Source organism: Bolinopsis microptera, chromosome 13 (genome assembly GCF_026151205.1).
Source record: "Bolinopsis microptera isolate Bmic1 chromosome 13, MBARI_Bmic_1.0, whole genome shotgun sequence".
NCBI classification, from domain to species: domain Eukaryota; kingdom Metazoa; phylum Ctenophora; class Tentaculata; order Lobata; family Bolinopsidae; genus Bolinopsis; species Bolinopsis microptera.
This window is the reverse complement of record NC_087084.1, coordinates 6,320,064-6,347,251: the sequence shown is the minus strand read 5'-3', so window position 1 is coordinate 6,347,251 and position 27,188 is coordinate 6,320,064. Positions and strand designations below refer to the sequence as shown.

General features: G+C 38.3%; 2 protein-coding genes across 9 annotated transcripts in view; both read right to left on the bottom strand.

The window, feature by feature from the left end:
• LOC134825247 (dnaJ homolog subfamily C member 27-like) overlaps nt 1–27,188 on the bottom strand; it is a 96,711-nt gene that overhangs the window by 61,885 nt on the left and 7,638 nt on the right. The gene's annotated exons all lie outside the window — the stretch shown is intronic.
• Nucleotides 1,720–25,544, bottom strand: LOC134825268 (uncharacterized). 6 transcript variants are annotated; one of them, XM_063837421.1, is made up of 9 exons: nt 25,277–25,544; nt 24,804–25,059; nt 6,812–6,902; nt 5,815–5,879; nt 5,586–5,683; nt 4,680–4,738; nt 4,461–4,490; nt 3,863–3,972; nt 1,720–3,569 (listed from the first exon to the last, which is right to left on the bottom strand). In XM_063837421.1, exons 2-9 carry the CDS (start codon nt 24,810–24,812, stop codon nt 3,405–3,407), a joined length of 627 nt encoding a protein of 208 aa, XP_063693491.1. In that variant the 5' UTR covers nt 24,813–25,059; nt 25,277–25,544; the 3' UTR covers nt 1,720–3,404. The 6 variants fall into 6 exon arrangements, with proteins under 6 accessions (XP_063693491.1, XP_063693495.1, XP_063693492.1 ...); XM_063837425.1 differs by lacking the exon at nt 4,461–4,490; XM_063837422.1 differs by lacking the exons at nt 24,804–25,059; nt 25,277–25,544 and adding an exon at nt 14,633–14,798.

Here is a 27,188-nt window from a genome sequence, read left to right as displayed (position 1 = left end):
GAGACAATAATGTGATATATATGTTATTATGTTGCTCAGTGTAGTATTTGTGCAGTTAGTAACTTAGGAGAGAGCACATATTTTGGTCAGACAACGTTTTAATGGACAACATTTTAATGGACACAGGAGCAAATTTAAATTTGATGCTGATAGTGATAAGTCTTACACTAAGTCAGTTCATTGAAGTTTGAGGATATAACCAAAAAAATAGCGTTTTCGAGTTCCGACGATATAAGTGGCATAATTTTAGCATCTATTAATTTAACGTGTTCAGAAGTTGTGAACATTAGCCACGTGACCCATACTCCCATATATGCACTGCTCAGAAATAAAATGTATTGTTGTTAGGCACTATCATGAAAAAATGTCACATTTTTGTGACTGTGTTATTTGTTAACCATATAGCTGCCCAATTAGCATTATATATTCTAAAATATAGTAGATTATGACCTAATCATTAGGTCAATCTAACAATTATGATAAAACATTGGTTAAAGGGCAGGGATCGAACGGTTTTAAGGCAATATTTCGTAAACTTTGACACTCAGAATACGATACCTCTTTTCTACTGTGAGGTGTCCTCAAAACCCTTTCAACTCATTATTTGATTGTTCTTCGACCAATCGTAGGCCTAAAATATTTTGTTTTGAAAAGTTAGCAAAAACAGGCACTTGGTTATTGGGAAATGATGTAAATTCTGTCACATTATATGGAATTTGAAATTTTGGGCGACTTGCCGAAATCATTTATATCTGATTTTGGTTTGGACGGCGGGAAAACTCTATATAAGGATGATACACGGATACAGTTGATTCAAATTAAGGGCAGTTGATGTTAACATTGTCACAAAATCGTAAATAGGTTAAATTTGGAAACAATGCATCTAACTTTTACAATGACGTATGTGGCGAAATTTACATTTCTTGACCTTATTTTGAAGAACCATACCTTGTACCTCAATTAGAATTCAATATTCTTCCAGGAATTATTGGTAGGTTATATTGTTCAGCAAATCAGAACTCAAGTTTAACAATGCTGAGTTTAATTTTAATTACCAAAATGTGACGAAATTCACTTTTCCTGCCCCAACCTGCAACAGTATTTCAATGTGATATAAAATTGGCATGGGTTTCAATATTTCCTGTATAAATCAATTTCAACTATAATAAGGATTAAGGGGTCGTTCACATATTACGTTATCAATATGTTAGCAATTTTTGATGACAATAAAAGATTTCCATTCATATTAATTTTCACGTAAATTTTGGGATTTTTGTGTTTAAGGCTGTTTTGTTCCACCTAAGTATGAGTCTAACTTAATTCCATTCAGGAGGTTCTCCAAAGATGATATTTTATTCGAAGAATTCAAGAGCCTAAACTGTGTATGAATCGCCTCTCCAACCAAATCTAATATTGTCTATTACAATATTTATTGTATCTTTACTTTTAATGTCAATATCATTATTATTATTATAATTTTCAGTAAAGATTTGGGTGCAGTTTTCGTTTAAAAGTTAACAAGATACACTGATTGGAGTTCCAATTATATGAGCTGATGAATCCGGAAATTTTGGGACATCGGTTTATGTGCCCTATTAAGTATTAAGTCATAAATTTTGTGAAATTTTGTTTTTATTAATATTTTTCTATAAATGTTTAGTTTACATTTTATAATTTTATACTTGTTTTATGTTGTTAGTGAAGAAGTAAAAGAGTTCATTTGAGCAACGTGGAGGGCAGTCATATTATAAATTTACAGTATATAAATAGTCTTAGCAATCATAAATTATAACAGGGTAAAATATAACAGGGAAACAATGCAATATCTAGAAATTAAATAAAATTATTTAATTTAATCAACCAATGTCTGTTAGATAAAAATTTTTCGAAAGGATGAAAATGGTTTGCTAGGATAGAAAGAAGTAATTAGAATCTATTTGCTATGTATTTTTGCTGAAAATCAAGTGTTAGAAGGATACCTATTACTGTTCTAAGCTACATTTTAGCCCACAAAAAAACTATGGTTTTCATGTTGAAATTGTTTTGAGAAAAGGGGCCAAAATGTACCTTCAAGAAAATTAAAAGTTCCCAAAATAATTCATGCAAGTACGGAACCGTTTCGAAAATCCAAGATTAACACTTTTGCGAGAGAGATCGGATCCAAATAAGGCTATAACTAAAATCACTAACTTCATAATCTAACCCCGAAACACAATGAGACAGGTCTAAAAACAGTAATTTCTGCATAAATCTATCTGCATAAATCTGTATATCATCTGCATATATCATCATCTGCAGCAAAATGTACAAGTCTTCTCCCAAGTCTGTCTGATACAGGGGCTCTAAGAACTCTCAGAAAATAATGAAATAACAACAAACTTAATCAAACAGGAGCTTTCACATATCGGTAGGGTAGAGTATGTGGCTACTGGTTGGGAGGCGATGTTGTGATCCTGGCACGTAACCGCTTTGTAACTAAGTAACCGCTTTGTAACTAAGTAACCGCTTTGTAACTAAGTAACCAATCAGATACAATATCAGCGTCACGTGTCATGGGTCACGTGCATCGCCTCGCTGCCAGTAGCCACATTACAATCGGTCGCGGAACGTCCATGAAACGAAGGCAAAATCATTACCACGGAACCAGAAAATACCTTTCGCTCTCACTTATTAATTAATTAATTAATTAATCAATACCTTTCACACTCACGGGCCACGTTTCCTCCCTTTTTACACAGACAGGATCACGAGGATTGTATCGACTGTAGCGGCATTGTTGGGAATTCGAGGAAACGTGACAACGTGAAAAAGAAAAAATCTCAAACAAAAGATCACACACGTTAACGCTCACACACTCACTCACAGGGGGGGATACTGTCCCTTGTCATAATTAATTAACTAATTATAATTAATTAATTATTATACATAAAATCAGGAACTCTGGCGGGAATTCTGACACAATACTGTATACGATTAAACCGGATTAAATAAAATAAATAACAAATATAACTCAAAAACTGAAAAGCATGTAATAACTTTGCCGGCCCCCAAAGGCTCCCCCATAAACTGGGTGTCAATCAAGTTTTTGAACTGTTGTGAGAAGAAGTAAACTTTTACCACTAGGTGAAGGTTTACCCTTCAAGTGAAAGACAAGGTGACCCATTTTACCGCTTCTTTGGGACAGAAAGCGGTAAAATTTCACCATCCCGTACGTTTAAAGGAGAAGACTTTGAAAGCCGTACATCTCCGCACCAGGCGAGTCAACCAGCCCATGCCAAGGTTAAAATATCAGTCCGTACCCGAAAAAAGATCTGTCCCCGAAAATATACAGCCGCGGGTTTTACCATGCGATACACCGCAAAATAACACGAAACCCGCAAAAATATACGAGCAGTTCTGCATCATCAGGGCCGGACTTCTTTAAGCTTTAGGATAGCCTGGCATCCGGTGTTAACCAGTTCGGTGCTGTGTTCCCAGCTTTCGTCAGCAGCCGTGTTGAAGGTCAGGCAACCGTGTGAGATTTTCAGAATGGGCCGTTCCTCTTGGACGGGTATACACTCGAAATCAAGCTGAAGGAAGGGAGTGATGAGATAAGCGATATTATCATTATATTGAGGGTTTTAAGTTTTCGACCGCCGTTATCGGTTAGGTTTTAAACAGGGTTTTTAAACGAGTTTAACTGTTTATATGTTTGGTAATGAGGTGCTGATTAAGTGTTGGTTATTGGTTATGTCATGTAACTTTATCAGTGTCGCAATATCTCGGCAAAGCAGTACATATTAATTATACATTTTATTGCTTCATTTTAAAAGAAAAGATAAAAAGTAGCTAAATACAGAATTTACAGCTGTAAAATACTTACATTTTTGACTAGTCGAGTGTTCTTCTTGCAAGTCCAGCTGATCTTGATAAATGGGAACTTGTCGAATCTTCGCTCAACCACAGGGTCGCTCTTGCACAGTCTGTAGTTGTCTGCAGGAAGAGCTACTATTAATTAGATAATTAGTAAAATACTAAATTAAATTAAATATTATATTTTTGGGTACTTGTGCAAGGAGAATGAAGATTAAGAGAATCTCTCAAAACTGATGTTCAAAAAAGGACTTTATATTTATAACCACAACACCAATCTTGGGCGGGATTTAAATTTTAAAGAAATATTTCTGTATTTTGGGCTAAAAATCGAGAAATGAAGTGTTAAAGGTGACATGCGTTATGATAGTTTATATCATATTTATGAGATGTCGATTGCTCGTTGTAAGTTCGGTATTATTGAACTATCAGTTACATTTTCCGGAGTTAAATTGAGTAAATGGTTCCCACAAGTTGTTATCTTTTGTACCCAATCGCAGGGCAAAAAGATGAAAGAGTTGAGGCTTTATGGTTCTAAAAGAAGGGCTTCAGTAATCTCAATAATAAATGAGGGCGTGTTAATCTATCGTGTTCTGCCGTGGACTTACGAAATTTACTATTCAACATTTTCGTTTGAGCTGAGAAAAAGGATGGATTAACGTCATTGTCGTGATTAACAACGGGTTGAAATGTATAAAATGTATGTAAAAAAAGGGTTAAGATAAGATTCCGTCGGTTTAAGTGAATGATAAAATGACCCGGAGCCTGCAGTTAAGCGAAAGTGAAGTGAAGGCAAAACTCGGTAAAATTATTTGAAAAATACTTACAGTTGTCGTCGCTATCCAATCGTCTCTTTAATCTGGCTTCGTTTACACTGTCGGTCTCTCTGAAAAATGCAGCATATTAGAATGGAATGTTCGATTTAAAATCGTCTGTTGTTGTGATAAAGTGACGAAACTTTCAGAATAAGCTGCAAATAAAATGGGTTTATTATCATTTAATTAGAGCGTAAAAAGAAGTAGCAGGGAAAGAGACTATTGAATGAGAATTGAGATTCTATGTATACAGCTTCTGGTATTACAGGGTTTAAGTTTAGCCAGTCCTTCAATGGTAGTTTTCCATGATAAACTCATCTTCAAGTGAAATGACGTTTTTCGAGAAGGAGAGTTGAGGCACAGCTGTGTTACTAGCAGTAGTAACTAGTAGTAACTGGTAGTAACTGGTAGTAACTGGTACTAACTTACTACAAAAGAGCATAAAGTAGGAACAGATCGTTCAATGAATAACTCTGAAGAACGCGAAACTCAGGAAGAATTTTTCACAAGAATTGTCATTAAAGAAGCACTCGAGGGTTGTATGGTAGAGATTCAGAATATCCAGCCTGGTCCTTACTCTATAGTGTCAAATGACCCTCCCGCCGCTTGGAACATTAACCCTAACAACTTTGCCAGAGCGATCTCCCCACTGCCATCTGGGTCAACATCACTTTCAGTTTCTCCCTTTATGTCATCACCATTCTCTGTTCCACTCTCAGTTGGATCGGTTTCAGTTTCGCTTTCACTCTCGGGTTCCACAGTTGGGACCACAGTTGGGACCACAGGATTTACAGGGATCGGAGGAGCGGGAACAATTTCACTATTTGGACACGGTATCAATAACTGATAAATTATCAAAAACATGCGGTTAAAATCAAAGATTGTAAAATAGGCTAAGAAATTCTGAAGCTTGCTTACTCGAAGAGCCAGAAGTCTTTGCTCTTCAATGAAGGGTCTTGTTTGATATATTTCTCGGCGAATGCATGGAATTTAGAGTCAATTCCAGTAACGATCATCTGAGGAGAATATATTATTACTTGAATGTATCACAAAAATACAACTAATCAGTAACTAAATGTTGATTAAGTGATCATCAACGATTTTATTTATTAATTCTAAGATTTTACTCGTTCAAATGGTCACTAACCTGGTGGGGTTTGTTGAGGAATTCTAAGAGGTGATTACCATGTCGCCTGCACATCGGGGCTTCCACTGGAAATAAATTAGGTTAATAATTTATTTAACTTCATGATTGGAAACATATTTTGAATGGTTAATTTGTTGATCGCCAAAGTTAAGTTCTTGGCTCTTGGTTGAAGTTCAGAAACATTTGATGATCAGTCTTGTCGTGAGTACTAAATTTCTATGCCACCACATAAGCTTGACATACCAAATACTCAAATACGTGCCGGCAAAGTTGTTTTAAGTTTTATAAAACATCCCAACAATTTAACCACCACCCACTTAACCACAGCCGATTCGGTCTAAAACCAGATTTAATTAGCACTACAGATTGTAGAGCTATTTTAAAGATGCATCAAATTTGGACGAATTAATTAATTAATGCAGCCGAACGACTTAAATTGCATGGATGGAAATTAATGGAAAATGGATGAATTATCTATTTTAAAAGTAAAGCCCAGGTCTGACTAAAATGCATCACGTGCCGTTGAAAACAGTTGCCACAGCAACGAGACCCGAGCACGTGACTCTCCTGAGGTTTGGCCTTTCTAACCAAATTAACAATTCTAACTTTATTGGCAGTAAATGGTGTTCCCCACCCATAATTTAATATATAACAGAACTGCTGCGGAGTTTAATTATAAATTTCATTGCTAATTGTCACAAAAACAACACTTTACGTGATATTCTACACCTTTAACTGCCCGGTAGGTAATCGGGCCTGTATGGTACAGTAGCCCGGGGCCTGGGGGAGGGGATAACTTTACCCCACCCTAATTTCAGTCCCTTTTAGAAGTTTCTAGGTGGCGGAATTGTAAATTGGAAGTGTGGACGTTTTATATCTGCTAATTTTTAGTACTGTAGACAGTGCAAGCTATAATATCACATTAAATCTTAAAATAATGTCGTAGAATAATAAGGAAAATTTTAGAATAGTAATCAACAAAATTAAGTTGACTTACCTTCTACAGATCGTATGGACTTGGCGTGGACTGGTAACGCGAGTAGAGTAACCAAAGCAACGTAGTTACCAATTATAATAAAAATACCAATCTGAAATAATTGATGTGTTAGTTTATTTAATTTAACATAATGTAAGTTAAAAATTTAATTATTTGCTGGTTTGAAAACTAGTTACTTGATCATTATTGAAATCTGAAAGTTTATCAATTGAATCGAATATAGAAATAAATGTGTGAATTGTGAGTTACACTGTTATATTTATATGAATTCGCGTGAAGCCAGGCAAATGTTTCCAAAATTTTACAACTACCTCAATGTTTACCATTTTATCACTTCAAGGTAAGAAAAACATTTCAAAATTATTCGCAATCTTCGGAGATCCAAAGTTCATCACTTTGTGATGAAAAAAACACTGAACGAAAACGAAATAACCGCAAATAAAAAGTTACGACACAAAAAATCTGTCACATATACGCCATCAATCATCATCACGTTTAATAGCATTCATAGCGACTCAACCACTCCCCATTTTCTACAAAATATCACATTTATTCAAGGCTAAATATTTCTCATCTCGTGCAGGACCATAACAAACCTATTAAAGTATTAACTCTTAACTAAACGCCGTGCTAAGCCGCTGGATGGCACCAAATATACCCCACACGTGAATATGAAACATTTTTAAGGTCCCGGCCACATCCTAAAGATTCTTAAAGAATTCCATGCATCTTGCTTACCATTATTATTTTACTTATAACACAAACAATTCCAACAAATAATACCAAACACGGTTAATTAATCAATCACAAAAAAAAACAAAATCCAACAAAAAAAAACCAATGATAAAAAATACAAAAAAAGGAACCCTGTTCAACACGCTGAAAACTATTTATTGAGGGTGATAATTGAGCCGTGCTGTTCCCTGTTACTATTAATAGCCGCACGAGGTAATTATTAATTACTTGTTAATTATTTTGGTGCTGCCGTTGACTGTCGTATGATTGTCTCCCACCACAAAGCCACACAAATGACGGAATGCAACCAGCACAATATTGGCGGACGCGTTTTTCAACTTATTAATTCATATAATTACAAATAAGCTGAAATTTGAAATTTCCCCCCTTCGATCAGTCCTATGTTTGAATTACAAGTACGAGTTTTTTTCGTTGCGCCCGACTAATTCGAAGAGTAATTTTGTTTGCTTGACGCATAATGAGCGCGGAAAAAGCACCTCACATTTGGGTTGTGAGTAGTGCGTCAGGAAAATGCTGACATGATAGAAAAAATCAGATGTAAAATATGGATGATAAGTCACATGACTACGCACGTGACAACGCACGTGACATCCCCACACTTACATTTCTAAAAAGCATGAATGTAGCAGGTTTGTGTTATCGCATCGTCTAGTATCTCATCTAACTACACGGATTACAAGGTAAATAATGGTTTCTCTGTCAAATTATCAAGAAAATAATTCCGTTTGTTCGAGAATAAATAGGTTTTCCTATGGAAATTCTTTATAAGAATTTCTTAGAATCATCACAATGGTGTGACTATTAATACACACTTAATAAACACTTGTACGGAATACCCGTGCACTTTTACAGTGTACACGTTTACAAACGCAACCCAACTAAGACATCGAAGCAAAGGACCTGCGCTTATAAAACTAGATCATTGAAAATAAAACGAAAGTTAATCAAATATGAAGTCAAAGTTAAAGATGTTGCGGTTTCATTATTTATATAAGGTAATCAAAGTTAGAAAAACGCCATTCGAAACATATTGCCGCTTAAGAGGATGCAAAAATTATTAAAGTACGCCAGGAGGAATTACAGGATATCGCTTACGTAATTCTCAGTTATACCGGGCCCACAAATTAAAAAGAGGTACATTGCGGATGCAGAAAATCGTTAAATCACGATCAATCCGACAAAATTAGGTCACATCGCGGAAGGTGCTCATGAATCATACCAACTATACTGTATATATATACACCAACTATAGAAGAAGAAAACAAAATCCCACTGATCCAAAATGAGAGATTATGCAGAGTAGAGGAGGTAACAGGTTGTAACCTCTGGAGAGCAGAGGTTGGCGACCCTAGGCCCTGGACGATCTCACAAACTTCCTGTCACTGGAAACCAAACACCCTGAACCCGTCATCCAACTGATCTGAATTCGACTGGATCAAGCCGATTTAAATCGGCTACTAGGTCATTGATGCTTTAAATAGCCCAGCTGGCAGAGTTCGGGGTCCTATTTTTAGCAGGATGTCTCTCCGAGTCAGGTGCTAATCTACCCGTCCGACCTCGGTCGCCTTTGAGCGGATCCTGGGAGCGTGCCCTGTAAAATCTAATCACGTCTGGAAGGAGATATCAAAGTGGTTGTACCCTCAAACACGCCCAAACAAGGGTCTGGAACCTCATTGGATTAGAGATGGAGCAGAACATCTGTTGTTGGAGAGTATCTCGGAGATATGATGGTTCTGGACATATTCCAAGTCTAGGGTTTCAGACGGGGCCGGATTTAGATGTCATGGACCGTGCTTTCAGTGCCAGTGTCTGTCCAGTGACAAAGAGATAAGATACTTGGAAAAATAACAACAACTCGCCAAATCAAACCTAATAATCGGATGGAATTCTGGAGAGCAACCTAGCATACAAATGCTACCAAAAAAACGGGAGACCTAATGTTAGGCAGAACGTCCGAGCCCCTATCTCTCGTTAGAACATTACAGGCTTACGAGGGCTTACGAGCTGCACCGTTTCCGGGAAGGGATGCCAGATTAGCCGTATTTACTCCGTTCAGCCAGCCTTCAACCATCGGGACAAACAAAAGAACCCTCAGGTTCGGGGACATTAATCTTCACAAAAAAGGAGCAATATCTTCTTGTGACACAAAACTTTTAGATCTGGAGAGAAATTAATAGCTAGTATCCGAGAAGGATCTTACTGCTGTGAGATGGAATAGTTTGGCGTGCTGCCAGCTGCTACATTTTTTAGGAGGTAGAATAACGCTGAATGTTTGCCGTTTCGGCGATTTCCTAGCATTATTACCATTTCGTGCACTATGCTGCAGGATTTGCAGACTCTGGCTAAGCTTCCAAATACCTGACTACTCAACTCGAATATCTGAACACTTCGTTCGTCAGAAATACCATTCAGTAAACAATGTAACGTTTACTTTTTAGTGATAAAAACAACGCATACTGTTCTTAGTCATTTCTTTTGAACAATAGCCTGGCTGCAGAGCAAAGACCAACTATAAGCGAGAGGCTTTCAACTGATGTGGGCACTCATTGTGTTCGGAGCTATATTTCAAACGAACAAGAGACAATTGACCATGTAACCCGGCCACAGCACAACAAAACGGCTATTCAACAAAAAGGCAGGTTTAAAAAGCGTAAAAAAGAGCTGTAAGAAAGCAAAATTTGTTACATTTCCCACGGTACGTCATTGCTGACAGTAAAGCCATTAAAGACAGTATTTCTAGCCGATAATACTGGGACGTGTTTCAGAAGAGCGAGGGGAGACAAGAAGAAGAGGAGAAGTGAGAGAGACAACCACAACTACACAAAAGTAAGCAACTCCACGTGTTCTCTCTCCTCCTCTCTCATCCTCCTCCCTGCAGGTCCAGAGCTTGCATCAAAGACAGATCATAGAGCAGCGGGCGGGGTCGGTTTTTACCCTCCTCAAAAGAACAACCACGTTTTAACAACGGGTAAGTTACAACTGAAGTCTCACTCCGTGACCAGGGAGACTATTGAGTACAGAACTCCCGCGGGGGTAATGTGTGGTGAACAGACCTATCCGGTTATAAACACACAATGACAAAAACAAGCTCAGGGAAAATCAAAAATATCGAACACCAAGGAGTTGCGGGTGGATTGTTGCTACAAATAATGTATAAATATATATCACAGTTGTTATATTTACACAGTACTGACCACGCTGCAAGACAATGCCATTCAGACCACAAACACCTCAATAAAAGTCACGTGGTGTAGGAGATCAAAGTCACGTGATGTAGGAGATCATTACAGTAGAAAGTGCATTCAGTGCAAGTGACTGAAAGTGTGCGTGCACAGCGCACACAGTGCACTCAGCGCATCATCATGACTTGCAAATAGCACACACATCACCCAAACTATGACAGCGCACTCTGGCATCCAGATTCCAGCTGCAATTGCTATTTCGCAATTTTCAAGCAATTCAGCCACAATGGCTACACCTGCTTTCCACAAAATAACGAAGAGAAATTGTGCAGCTATTGTAATGCCAATATGCGGAGTATTGTCAGAGTGATCCGGGTCGTGGTACGTCTCAATTGGTAATGAGAACTTGCTCGGTATCCCATCTCGCTCAACTATTCCATTGTGTTATGTGTCACTATGGGGGAAAAGTCACAATTTCCATTTTTCCTAGACGTGTGTTTTTCAAAGAAAATGACAGCCGTAACACCTCTATGTTTCTCTAAGCGTTGTCTATGATATTAGACGGGGTTTATCTCTACAGAAATGTCACTCGTAAGTCGTAACACTCAACCATTGGATCGTGTTACAGCGCCGCTCTCCGAAATTTCTATCAGTGGTTCGGGAGCGGAATTACACGTACTGGGTAGACATGGCTGAGTATCACGTAGTGAGTCAGATCACGTACTGGCGGCTGGGAGGAGTAATGTACGTGATTATAGAACTTACTTTAGGAGATCCTCAACAGAAATTCTAGAACAATTGCCCTACAGAACTTGAGTATTCAGTGGTTAAGGCGTGGCTCTGTTACGTTGTTATCATTAAATGCAGACAACACAGCAACATGCCAGTTACGAAGTTACTATAGGCGGTCAGCATGCCAGCTACTAGGCGTAAAGAAACGTGGGCACCATTTGTTGCACAACATATTTGATAGGATGTCAAGAGTCTGCAGAGGGCTAGTATAGCTTGGGGGCTATTCTGAATGTTAAAATCGTTGCGAAACTTAAAACGGAAGAAGAGGACTGAAGGCAGGAGAGGAGTATCCAGGTTAATCCTGCCCCCTAAATTAGGAACATGCACCGGCAAGAAACTAACGAGAAATCAGAACACTCTTATAATTCCCGGTACAGTGACCTACCACCTTTGTTAGATTGGAAGAAGACCTACAATCCAGCAATTCTTATCTGTGTCCTTCAGTGAATCCGGGTGTTACACGTGAGACGATTGGCTGAACAAGGGGTCGTTTCACGTGAAAAGTGAGCGGAATTCGGCTAGACCCTCAGATTGATTAAAGATGAGATGTGCTTCACATCGTTTGTTCCTAATCAAATGAACATAAGAGAGGATGAACTATGTTGGAAGTTAAACCGGTCATTGAGGTGAACCGGTCATTGGGGTGAAGATTGATTAAAGATGAAATGTGCTTCACATGTGCTTCACATGTGCTTCACATGTGCTTCACATGTGCTTCACATCGTTTGTTCCTAATCAAATGAACATAAGAATTAAGAAGGGATGAATCAAATGAACATAAGAGAGGATGAACTATGTTGGAAGTTGAACCGGGGGTGAACCGGTCATTAGGATATTTTAGATCGTGTTGCTGTAGACGACTACTGGCTCCAGTCATCGGAAGAATGGAAAATATCCGTGGTATTTGGCGGCAAATATCTGTTTTGCGGCAAGGGTTTGGTTGTTCAGTATGATCGTTTAAATGATGATCACAGTTAATAGATCAGGATAGAAAATCCTTAGGTATTTAAAGGGAATTCCGGTGGTATTCACCCTGAATTCCATTAGATGATTTATATCTATGCTATGTGGACTCGTGCCAATATCCCAACTGAAAGCCCAGAACCAGGACGAGATATCTAAACTTCAATCTTAAAAACACAGAAAAATATCGGCACATACAACATCTAACAAGGCAAGATAAAACCCAGAAAAGACACCAGGGAAGGCTGCCAAGAATGCTGAATTTGTAGCATCACTTGAGCGCGTGCCACATTACACCAAGGCCCAGTCAGCCCACGTGCAACAGGTCCCCTTATCAATAGTACCACGTACCGGGACAAGGAACTCAACCGACCAGCTTAACCAGTTAACCAGCTTCAAAAATAATAAAACCGTACGTATTGGTATGTGAACAATGCGTCCTGGAGCTCGGCGGATTATCATTAAATTATGAAAAATTAGAAGTGAGCTGAAAATGGAGGTTTCAAAGAAAGGGTAATGTAATCAGGGGAACCACGTAATAGCTGGCATGTATAATAACCCTAATACTGGTCACGTGGGGTATAATCAGCGTGGTGGTTACCTCAAGCTGATTTGATTTCGGTATACCAGTGACGGGAGTATGATATCTATCTTGATAAGTATAAAAACCACGCTGTTATTTGTATTATGTACAGGTGTTGTGGGGAGGGGAGGGAAGTATTGCTTGCGGAGGGAAGTATTGCTTCATGCAGTTGTGACGTGGTGTTTGTAATGCAACCAATTACCAGTTATTGGAGTTGATTAGTGGTAATTACTGTGATTAGTGGTAATTACGGTGGGTTTAGGCGGGTTATGAGAAGTAGTGAAGAGTAATGAGGGGTAATTACCGGTGATGTTATCAGTGACCATATTGTGATTGTTAGATTGGGTGTCGGGGTGTTGTTAAACGTGATGGTTTAAACTGCTTGTTAATTGAAATTGGATATTTTGTGTTCTGAACAACAAAAATTAAAAAGGTGGGGCTTTACAAAAGACAAGCACAAGGAGAACTTCACCAGATCTAGATATGTAAATACAATGGCTTCAGATGAATTGACATAATATTAAAATAGCACAAAACATGGCTCTGGGAGTCTGGGGTAGGGTTATTCTAGAATAACGCCCGCCGCGACATTTGATACCATGCATAATCCTAGATATTGTCATTGTGTGCCGATAAATTGCATTACAATGGTATTATGATGGTATTAGGGTGGAACCTCCGGAATGCATGAAGTAACGTCACACTGGTACGTGTTATATTATACTTCATCCAATGATTTATATTATGAAGGAGCAATGTTTTATTGACTAAAGTCACCTTACAGTTTACATGTTCAGTTGGCTGGAAAAACTCAAAAGCAAAAGTTTTCAAGACGACTCGAAAACATCACCGAAGATATAACATCAATAATGAAATCCATGTTTGTATAACAACATAGTGGCTATCAGGAATAATGCTATCATGAAATGGCCGTGATGGAAATGAATCGTGCCTATAAAGGAAGTGATGAGCGAGCTTCGCGGAATCACTTATCTAAGGTTCAAATGAAAGTTTCTACGAACCGTCTAATACTGTAATCTAGACTAGACAACCGTCCGGCCAGGAAGCCTTCTAAGAATGAAAGATAGGCAGACCCACACGTGCGAAAATGAATTGTGGGAGATGACCAAATTTGAAAGCAACTTAAATGCGATCGTGTGCCATTCTGATATTTATAAGATTCGTGGAAATGTGGAATTTGTGATTTGTAAAATTAGAGTCAACAATTGATAAAATTTGAGGGTGTGCCGATCACCAGAATTGCCGGATGTTGTGTGAGAATAATTTCGTTTAATCCGGGGGGGGTAGAGCCTGAATGCCTCCTAATGTGTCATTTAATGGTGTCATTAGTGGGCATTCCGTTCGGTGTAAACTCGACTGTTTCAGAAAATAACCTTGTTTCTGAAGTTTAAATAGCCCACCGTTTCATGATGAGTGGTAAATTTAGAAGAATTTTGTAATGACGAAATTGGTTAAGCGCGCTGATGTCTGCATGGGTGGTGTGAAGGAAATGGTTAAACGAAAAGAATTGTCAACGGTACTCACCATTTTGTTAGGAGTCTGTGAATAATTTAGCGAAATATACAACAACAAATAGAAACAATTAAAATCAAAGCAAGTACAAATACACAAAAAGGTCTCTCAGTAACGAGTCAAGGTTTGGTGTGTGTCAGCAAGAATAACGGGAGGAACGTTTGCAGTTGTGTTGGAGTGGAATAGTTGCTCTCTGGCCTGCGCTGCTATATAAATACAGCAAAAGTACGTCATAAAGTTGAGAGAGGCAACCTCCCAGGAGCTCCCATCCAGCTGACATATCACGTGACTGCTTTGTTTGTAAGAGAAGCTGACACGTGCGACAGAGTCGTCATGGTTACGTCACCGGTCACATGATATCTTGCTCACGTTTCAGAGCTGTTGAGCGCTGAAAGCGGTCCCTCTCTGACCTGTCTACCTTGACGGGGTGCAGACAACGTAACTAGGTTACCCTGAACTTGGGCGGTGGTCCAGCCGGCCAAATTCCATCCGAATTCCAACAAAATGCTCGGTAAACTTCTTCGGACACAAAGGAGGGATCCAGGGGGGATGATATACATGTCATGCATGTTACAGCGGACATACTGGGGATACTACTCAAACAAGGTTCTCAAATTTGGTGCAATAGTCAGATTTAATCTACAGCTCACTTAATCACCTTTTCAACCTCTTTCATATCATATTACCATTGCGTAATTCTATTATAAGATCCTCAGCAAACATTAAACATCTCTCTTCCTGTAAGTTTCATGGCTTCAGCGCTGACTCGATACGCAGCAAGTAAACACCTACAAGGCCTCTCATATTTTTAAACTCTCCCAGTAACAATTTTAACACGATCGGAGGAATTTGAAACATCTCAAGGGAGCTGAAAGCTAGAGGGCTGTCAGCAAACAGCAAATGTTGCAATTAGTGACTCGTTTATTGGTCCCAGCGCTTAACAAGACGTCATATCAAGTTGGAGCTCTTGGTGACGAGTACGCAAAGTCCAAAAGTTGCAAAATCCGGACCTTCACATGAAGCGTTCTGATTTAGTATTACTTAGCTACGTAACTCAATTTAAAATCCGCAGACAGCGATTTAACTATCAAATCATCATGAGTACGACCCTAGCAATGCTAGCATGAGACTCCTGAAAGATCGAGCAAGTTTAGTAAACAGATTAACATTTGTCTTATGTCACTGGTGTGTGCATGTCACAGGCGATTGTTACCCCGACCGAAAAGTAATTCCCTTCATTTTCCGTCTCCCTTATTACCCCAAATGATGGAACGGAGCGACTCGACACGTTAATATTTTTACAAGGTAGACCCTCCAGTCAACCGTGCCAGGCAGACGATACTCCAGACACACCATAGGAGCAGCTGCACGCCGCGCGGCTCAACAAAGTAGAATCACACAACACGTGCTCCTTCATTAAGATAACTTGAGTACTCGGCAGACAGGGGATCTAGACAGGGAGCAAGTCATGGTGGGGGTGTCCGGGCCAGCAGGGGGCGCCGGAGTTTTGGGGGTGGGATCTCGGAGATCATGAGGCTCTGGTTTGATGGTGGTGATTCTGGTGCCTTTCACGGGAAGGAGAATAGTGGTGAGATGTCTCTGTAGTGTCACCACACCCTGGAACTGTGATTATGGGCTGGGAAAATATCTGCTGTGTGAGATTTGGTGGGACTGTGGGAGCTGTAGGGCTACAGATCGGAGGTCGACACTTGAAATCTGCTTTGTAAAACCAGGAGATAGGCGGGAGACGTGACTTTGTTCAGGTCATTAATAAATAGGGTTTGCAAAAACGGAAGTGAAAAAAAGATAAAAAGAAAATACCGACATCGGCATCGTAAGATCGGCATCGTAAACAATGGGAACAATGGTGTTTACCGTTGACAATTCTCTTATATGTTTTTTGATGTTTTGAGTGAATAATTTTAATATGATAATATTATGATGTTTCCAAGTGGCAATTATCTTTTGATAGGTTTTGAAAATTAAACCTAATTATGAGATTTATCTGGGGACCTTATTACTAAGAAATCCATTAAAAAATTCCACACTCAATCAACGTTGAGATTCATAAAATAGTGATAATAAGAGATAATTTTCTTCCAACCGCAGTCGCAGCTAAGAAAAAAAATCTATTTATAGTTGTGGAATGGGAGTTTGACTGGCGATGCCCGGCGTGCTCTCACTCATAACTTACCTGCGACTGCGACATACACCGGAAAATTGGAACAAGAATAGGGAAACAAATATTGTAATCGCGTCCTGGTCGCAGATGGAAATTCGATTGGAAGGTGAAAAATTAAAATATTGTAAATGGATACATTTTAAACTAACCATGTTTTAAGAACTTGTCTTCGGGTGTTACAAAAGAAAAGTGAGGCAAATGATTTTTTTTTTTTTAATTTTTTTATAGAGAGGCTGGGCCTGGTTGGCCCACGAGAGGATAGCATATGGATGCTTTGCCTACCTCTGGGGTATGGCAGTCCTGTGGGAGGATGCCAGTGGAATCAAGATGTGTAATCACGGATGATGGTAAGTGTTGTGGGGTGTGTTAAAGATAAACGGTTAAGTGGTGGTTGAGTGTGGAAGAGAGGGGCGAAACAAGACGGCGTTAAAGTAGTCGCTATGTTACACCTGTCTGGTCCAACTCCTCCGGCACCACTAAGCGTTTAGTGTGGTTTGTAAAGTTGACAATGGTGGAGATGTGTTGGTTGTCGAATATGTCATTGACAGAGAGGTAGTAGTCCCGGAAATATTGACCTCTTATTTGGGCAATAGCCGGGCACTGTCCGAGAAAGTGTGAGACAGTCTCCTCTCCGTCGCCGCATTTAGGACAAGCACTTGTGTCTGATTTGTGAATGGTGTGTAGGTGTTTGTTGAGGCCACAATGTCCCGTGATGAGGTGCACTGCAGTTCTGTAATTTTGTCTGTTGTTACTGAGAGTAGTGTTGAGATTTTTGATGATGTTGATGTTTTTATGTCCAAGTGTTAGTTTAGTGTGTCTGGGACCATTAGTAATCCATGATTCTTGATTAAGTTTTGTGACTTTGTCGTTGATCAGGCGTTTGATGTAAGATTGTGGAATTGGGCAATTCAAAGTGGATTCACTGGTTGTGCCATTTTTGGCCAGCTCGTCTGCTTTTTCATTACCCCACAATCCGATGTGTGCTGCTATCCATCTGATCTCTAAGGTGTTAGTGGATCCGAGTGTATTGAGGGTGTCGTAGCAGTCTCTAGTGGTTCTACTCCTCGTTGAAGGTGAGGATATAGCTTGAATAGAGGAGAGACTGTCTGACCATATGATGATATGTGTGTTTGTGTAAGTTGATAGATATTTACAAGCTTCGATGATGGCAGTGAGTTCTGTTTGATAAGGCAAATGATGTTTTATCGTTATAAGGCAAATGATGTTTTATCGTTTAATGAGTAAGAACAGTAAATGAACTAGTATAGTGAGATGCCTCAATTTTTAATAAGTTAAACTACAAAAAAAGGGAAAACACGTTAAACAATGTTTAACTTCTCTTTAAAAAGCATTCCACACTCATTAAAACACTGTAATCTTGAGACTTATCCACGCTCACACGTAAACACCAGATAATGCAGGAAACCATAGAAAGGTAAGTGGTAACATAACAGTTTGTGAAGGTCCTGACTCGAAGATATCGTGTTTCTGTATCAAGCACTTAGAGATAAGATATCCAGCACTGATATAAAATGCTCAGAACTTATACCTGGCATTGCTTTAGCACCAGGCAGGGGTTTACAACGTCAATATTATTATGGGAAAATTTAAAGAAAAATTTTATCTTTGAACGAGATTATTTGTTCGGCAGACGACTAAGGTCCCAATTCCACGAAAAAACACGATAAAATTAAAATCTCGCCTCCGTAGTGTGAGCCAAAACTTTAAATTGAATAATTCAATCTGAAAAGCAAGACAGGCCAACAGGTAATAACAATATATCAATCCTAAACGGATTGTCTCCACGGCCAAAAACACGGCCAAGACACCACATACAAGTCCAAGTATGTGGGATTCAGAATTAAAAATTTCGAGGACTTAAGACACGAAAAAAAGTTCCCGCCAATACAGGACCCAAGAATGCAAAAATGACGTCCACGATGAGGAATCGCAGGTGCTAAGAGCTAATTCCAACATATGCAGGACTGGATATCATGATCAGGATTATCAACCAATAACCTTCATCCTGGGCGTTGAGACATATGACATCAGTTAATTAAAAGATCGTTTAAGACGGTATATATATAACACTCCTGATCCTCTACTAGTCTACTATAGGTAAATATTATTACGAATATTAAGTTAGGGTAAGAGAAGCAGCACTTATGAGACCGGTGTTACTATTAACTCAAGCATGAGGTGACATACTTTTGTAAGTGGTGGCTGTAAGTACTAAGTACTACATATTCTCAATCAAGGTCATATCCGTCTGATATATCTGTAAATTGTCAGTAAATTGTCGGAGCGAGCCTTGCTATTTGCTCGCTCGGATAGATGCTCACTCACATTTCTCCGAGAGATTATGTCACAGTTCGGCTGGCGTTGACACGAAGGTATTCATAATCTATTCGACTGACATTTTGATGACATTTTAATAAATAAAATGACGTGACCATATGTGCTCTGCAAATCTCTCGATCTTAAACTGTTATATTAAACACGGTAAGCAGATAAAGTAACCGTGGGTCCTTGGAATATGTCATCTAATCATCTAGCCCCTGACCGGGCTAAGTCATACCATTTTAACATATTTCTCTATGAGTCAGAGGCAAGAGAAGTCTGCTGTTCTGGTGTCCTAATCCCCCACTCTGAGCTGGCAAGATATACCTTCCTGCGTGCTTCCGTTCAGATATGTATCTAACTCTGCAACAATCTGTTACAAGGTGACGTTATCAGTCCCGCTGCTAGGCCCGTTTGGGGACAGTTGCAGAACTAACTGCTGTCCCAACTCAACTCCATCACCTCTGTCACCAACATGTTTAATTACAGCCAGCTTCTCCGTGCCAAGACTGTTTTAACATGTTTTTCATCCTGGTTGTTTTGGAGATATGTCCCAATTGTCTCAGATGATCTAAGTTGTCGGATTGTTACAGTTTCGGTCGGCACGCTCTAGGAGTCTAGGGTAGCTCTATAATCCCTCGCACAGTGAGGAGCAAAACTGGTCGGTAAACTTAAGGTTTTAGCAGTTAGGACGCTGTATAATACCAAAGTAATCCAGAATTTATTCTTCATAACTGAATAGAAGTGGGAATAAAAATCCTGACTTTTTTATAAACATGTTTTTATAAAAAATGTCAATTGGAAGAATGGAAGGGGCTCCTGATTTATAGGACACGGTAAACACACTTATGTGTCATAAAGTGAATTACTATTAGGGATTAAGACCGCAGAATAATTACGGCCGGTAAATAAATTATGAACTGTAGGTTAATTTAGAGGATTATTTACAAAATATTGCTCTTTAACTGATATTAAGGTTTTTGGTGGAGTGTAAAATCATGACAACATATTTTTACAAATATTTGCGATTCTTTTCACAAGTCGGACTTAAAAACTCCCGGCCGTTAACCGTATCCTTCTCCAATCCCCAAGTCTGACAAAAGGCCTAAATAAAATGTCGTTACTAACTATCATAACAACCCTTTGAGTCAACGCTCAAAGACAGTTATAATGTTTAGAACGTCTAAAAGAACCTTGAAGAGGTAACATAAAGGAGTTTGAAACCTTTTGAGACGTGCTAAAATGGAGGGTAAACGTAAAATCTCTTTTGATCAGGGCTTGATTATCGGTCTAATAAAAGAGCTGAACATTCTATCGGGGAATTGTCACACTTTGGGGATATTGCGACTGTCTTAAATGATTGGGTATGATAGTAACGTAATGTTTTACCCTAACTCATGTGTCCGATGGAAGATTGGCCGGGATTTTGTGTAAATATGCATTTTATTCTTTATATTTCAATTATAAATATGATTATAATATAATTGGACTCTGCAACTTCAAGGCATTTGCCGTATTGATAGAAATTGAAACTTTGTCAGATTGATTACATTCGATTTAAAACAATTAGAATGTCATAAAGTCTCTGCCGCGATCGTTTAATGTCAATGACTTTAAAACTCAAAATTAAGTATAGGATATATTATAGAGGATATATTATGTTTTGAGTCATCGGAATGAATATGGACATTAGACAAGAAGTATGTACTAGTAGTATAAGTCCAATGAAAATGAAACGATTTATCATCTGAAAATCAAATTCACTTAAAAAGTTTCATTTACTTTTATTAGAAATTACGTTAGTAAACTAAAAGTTATAACTCAGTAAAACTTAGTAAGCAAGTATTAGATTCCCTCCGCAAACGTTTAACGGAATATCTTCCTGAACATCGCTCAGTCCCATAGTAGTGCACCTTTAACCTGCAGCTCTACAACACTTCAAATTATACTAGTAACGTACCATAATTAATGTTTCTAAATAATTGAACAAATGCCAGTACAATTTTCCTGGATCCAGAGCGTAGAAGTGCAGCACAGTTCCTGCACTTCTACTCAGTGCGGCACAGTTCCTGCACTTCTACCCTGCTCCTGGAGCAGTCTGCAGCACATCCAATTGTTGTAACTTTTAAACTACCAGGTAAAAGTTGCTGGTGCTGTCAACGGTACTCACTACTCAGCCTTAGTTTCCTATATGATTTAAGTTTCGTATACCTGGGGCACATACAGCATGTACTGCAGCTAAACCTATTATCTATTTGAACACTGTTTACTTGGGGAGCCGGGTTTATGTCAGATTTCTTACAAATCTGCTGGATTTGGTGGTTGATTCGAAAGTGGTGCTATATATTAAGTTACTTTTTGTAATAAGAGCTTTTTTACTCAAAGAGAAGATTAGACCGAAATATAGTACAATTAGCTTAGGAAGTGCAGTTTTCGCTGTGGATGGTTTACAATCTGATGCTTTACAGTGATTTACAGTGATTTACAGTGATTTACAGTGATTTACAGTGATTTAAAGTCAAACAGCCTCTTCTTGATATCTCAGATATTTCTAGTAAAACTACATAATTCTCTAATCTCCATCAATTAGGTGTATATTATGATCAAATGGACTATCTAACTGTAATATCATTTTGTAGCTCATATATATCGTTAAACTGACAACTAGTCCAGAGTTAGATATCGTAACTTATTGACGTAATTTCCAAATATTCAATAAGCGCGGGAACTGTAGAGGCATCACTTTTGTTGCATTTAGCAGCTAATTTCAACAATCAGGTAAAATATGCCGATAACATCTTGCTATTCATTTCAACAGTTTCACATCTGCTCCAGTAATATGCTGTTGAAAGATACCTGACATGGGGTATTTTACGATAGCAGTGGAATTTATTGACGTAATGACATAATGTAGATATTATCGAGTAGTTGGTGATTAAACAGGGGTATAAACTATAATAAGTGCCTTTTCAGCGGCTCTCAACACATTTCAGCTGCTGGTCGTGGGAAATGTCTCGGTGGACAGTGGTAAGGAATGCTAGGTATGTGGTGAGAACACCTGGAATTAGTGTCCTGACCTCTGAGAGCGAGGGACCACTCCCCTGGAATAATAAACTGTGCGATTTAGTGCTCAAAACCAAAAACTGATCGGGTGGCATTCAATGTAATTGCGAAAGGGAAACTTTTGCTGAGGAACTATTAAGATTTAATGAAGGAAGCTGCTGGATGCGATGAAGTGGATATTAAGCACGTGCATTTTCAGATTGTTCTCAGACATTTTGTCTAGACAAGTCTCTGTTCAATATCTAGAACAACAGAAAGTCCATAATATATAATGCATAGTTCAGGATGCATACTAATAATACCTATACATAAAATAATTATTTGTTGCTAACAACTGACCCACGCTTTCTAACAAAGTTATAAGTAAACGAGGGCTATGGTGCAATTAACGCACATTATATGCACATTATATGCACATTATATGCACATTATATACAGTATGCACATTATATGCACATTATATGCACATTATATGCACATTATATGCACATTATATGCACATTATATGCACATTATATGCACATTATATGCACATTATATGGAGTAATAACAAGCCACGGTAGTTCGATGTAGTTGACAAGAATAGAACGCTATGATTATCAATATGGTATGTATGATAAATAATAGATATGCTATTTTGTGCAGCTCCACATTATCACGTACTATATTTACTACTTTAATATATATACTTATTTCCGTTATTACATATATATTATATATTTAGTCGCGGATTCAATGCAACTTCACAATATTGATGTATTCAGTAATTTTTTAAATTATTTAAGCAGTGTTGACAGCATGGACAAAGGTATTCAAAATGTAGGTTTGTAGGATTTATAGAATTGCTCCCATGAAAAGCGAACTAAAACAATTACCATCCTATAAGTATAAAAGTAACCAATTATTCCAACTATTCCAACTTTCATAGTTTCAACTATTTTAACTTTAATAACACATGAACTTTTAAAAATATTTTAACCTTCACAACATCTCCCTCCCTGACACCAACCTGGTCTCTATCCCTGACATGTGAACGTATACCCGAGGGATTTAACGGGACACAATAACACAATAACGAGCGGGTCTCACTCGCCACTTCGAAGGTTATCACGTGACCTGATCCCACCCAATCGCTAGGCACTTCAAAGGCTAAAAGAGAGACAGAACATAAACTCCCGGCCCACTCCCGGCCGATAACTCTTTTGTTAAATCATTCATAAATTCATTAACTGTTTATCTGAGATGATGAATACAAAAGGAAATTAATACTAAAGATTTGGTAGCTGTCTTTGATCGGGAAATTTGTAATCTATTCCAAGTTAAACAGGAGCATTTGTCACTTCAATCCAGTGCCAGGGGTCAACAGAGAAATTTAGACACCAAATTTCGCCCCTTTACCATTACAATGCTGATACAGAAGTCTGTCTTATTTTTAAAAGAATCGCGCTTTAAAAGCACTAATCCTTTGACATGATGACTTCAATGAAGAAGGAATAGTTTACGTAAACATATATTTTCTTGAGAACTTTATTACGCATTTTTGCCTGGTCAACGTGAAGAATTACACATCATGAAGTCTAGAAAAATGCTAAAATCTTGTCATCAAATTCCTGAGTAGCCGAACTTAGTCAGGGATAATATCGAATGAAAGGCTACTAAAGTTTAGTATAAACGAGTCTCGAAGTCTGCACGAAAAAAAGGACGAGCAGGAATGACAAGTGCCCTATCCCAAAAATTTGGGAGAGAGCCAGAAACTTAGGAGAGAGCCAGTGCGAAACATAACGGAACTCTATTTAACATGCTCTGGCGATGAAAAGCATCTGCTTATAATCTCCTCGTCCACCAATTATAATTCTAATTAACGGTCATTTGTTATTTCATAAATTAGGGGAAGGGTCAAAACGAGGGACAATAGTGAAAGGACTAAACTCCCCTTCGAGACTTCGCGGGTCTGTCATAATAAGCACATTATCATTGTCATCGTGCAACAGAAAGGTTTTAACAAAAGCCTGGCATGAACTAATGATTATACATATAATAACTTAATCAATTGATTAAATGATGATTATAACAAAGTAGCAAGCTGCAAGCTCTTTAATTTTACCGACAAGGCTTTTCTTTTAAAGGATTTAATAGTCTGGAAACAAGTCTATGATAAATTCTATTTGAAGGCACTTGTAATTTCTCTTTATGACTATTACGCAACCAAGTTTTCTTTATTTAGGGCCATGTTTCAATTTGATGGTAAATTTTGTTTTTAAATTTTCAATAGACATTACGGCGGGTAGTAAAAGAGATAAAGGCACCGAAAGAATTATTGAAAATTTAACGTAAGTATAAAAAGACCGAGTCTAGCGGTTTGAGCTAGACGAAGTTGCATTATTTATATGTTTTCAATAACTTTTGACTGATTATAGCGGTCAAAAAAATTATAAAATGATTCGCGGACAGGTTAATATCAAGACATGATTCAAACTGTAAATATCTCCAGAGTTTACATTAGTGCAGCATGAAAAAGGGCTATATGATTATGAACACACTTGCAATATGCACGAATAATTACATTTTACAAACAAAGAAAAAGGCTTTTTTGCTTACCTTCATCATTTCCGTTGGGCAAACCCTCCGACAATATCACTTCGACTCTCGAGTTGTGGGAAACAAAGTGTAGTATGGACTAGTTTGGACTGCTCTCTCGCTCAAATCTCAAGTAGCAACTTCTTGTACAATACCCGGCTTTGTTCCGGCACTTGTCACTTCATTTAGACTGACACGTGGGCGAAGTCACGTGACAACGACGCGCGTGACAGCCCCGTGACTGCGCGGCTCACTGCACGTGCTGCGAACAGTTGATCTGAAAACAATGCGTTTCTCTTTGTGCTATTGTCAATGTTCACAGTCGGCTGCAATCCTGCAGGGAAGTCATGCTCAGCGCCCAGCGAACTGATAACAATCCACAATAATGGTACATCACCCTTATTCACTGACCTAATTTCCAACATATCATTCTGATTCATTGACCTAATTTTAGGCCTCCTTCCAGTTAATTATCATGAGGTTGAGAGAAATACCTGACAATAGCACGAGAGGGAGAGCATTCTCTCACTCCCACCTGTTTCATTATCGTCTGTAGTCTCTTTGCAATACCGGAACTGCTGGCCAAGTCCCCACCAACCCAGTGGGGGAGGTTCAAGTAGCTCAACAGGTCGCAACAATGTGGGACACTATTAGAGGGAGGCTGTGCACTATGAGGGAGTGACCCGGGACTAAGTGAGATCCGAGCATGGGTCAGGGTTACACGGCACGCTCTCCACATTCCACAATACCGGCTGGTTCATTCCTAAAGATAAACAATGATCAGCATGTTGGTTAGGGGGTCGCGACCGCCCGCGTGTTCGAGTGTTTCCGCTAAATGTTGCGGCATGACGACAAGGATGTGTCAATTACATAATGATTTAATGAGGGGAGCACGCCCCAGCTCCGGCAATGACATATACTCCCACGGGGAGAGCGAGAGCTTGGAAACTGGGAGGATATTTGGAAAACCTTACAAAGTCTGCAAGGTTGTACTTGTAATAGTTCGTACATTGATTACGTTTAAGAGGCTTGTTTACGAAACAGGAAGAACTATTCTACATCAACATTGATTACGTTTTAAAAGAGGGTTGGTTACGAAACAGGAAGAACTTTTCTACATCAATAAAAGTATAAATTTAACAACACGTACATTATCTTGAAAACACTATTCTGATATTTTAGTTCTACATAACACAGCATATTTGTCAGATTAAGTACACAATAATAATAATATGATAGCTTTCGTCAGCAACCTGATCCGTTTAAAACATGATGTCTGATAAATAGCCCGAGGTTCTGGGGCAGGACGGTGTGAACTCTGTATACGACTACTATAATTATAGATCTAAGTACTAACCTGATTTTGTATCTAATAGCTGTCATAAAAAGGTTTACTGTTAAATGAAATAAAAATAATAATAATCAACAAATCTAAATATAAAGACACAATTCCCAACAAAATACGATACAAACGGTTAAAATACAACATTACAAAGAAGACGTGTTTCATCACAAAATACCAGATATAAGAAATAAGAGATTATTAAATCATAGTATGTACTATCAATATACGAAATAAGAGATCGGATCAAGATACGAAATTTAACTTAAACCATTTTATTTATCACAAGATTAATATCTAAGAATACTTTACAACTAATAGTTTGATACAGGAACACAAAACAAAATAATGATAGACTCCCTTACTTTCGCACTACAAAACGTCAAATTCAACCATAAAACCGAATAATTAATACCAATCTAGAAATCTAATGAAACCATTTAAATAGACGCTTCTAACGCTTCTAACTTGTACATTGTACATTGTACATTGTACATTGTACAGCCAAACCCAGCACACCACAAGTGGTAATCTACTTGTATTAATAGTGTAAAACAAAACTCCCATCGCATCTCCCCAGCAACAGTGGTAAATCAGTGTTTTTCTGTGGTAGTAAGTAGTCGCCGCAAATCTACAGAGTAATATAACTAATCATAACGTATGAGATTATAAGTTAACGAACACCAATACATCTATTAACTAAGTATAAGTATAGGTTAAATGAATATAAATACTGCAACCAGAGTCCAGACAACAATAGTTATAGTAAGTAAGGAGGTTTCTACAGAAGTCAGCTGTAAATAAACTGTTGATCTTCTTCAGTTGATAAGTGAACACGCTAAAAATAAATGCCATGTCATTTATCTGGCCATTTCAACCTGTTATTAATTTATTCGGCTGATTTGAAAATGGTCAAAATTTCACAGCGCTTAACTTATTTCTGTTCTGATTATTAGTCGTGTCTCATTTGATCATTTTTTCGGGAAAGTTTCGATTTTTTCTGAATAGACTCAATAACAATGTTCTAAATTCTAATGAAGGTAGATAGATAAATCACGTATCGA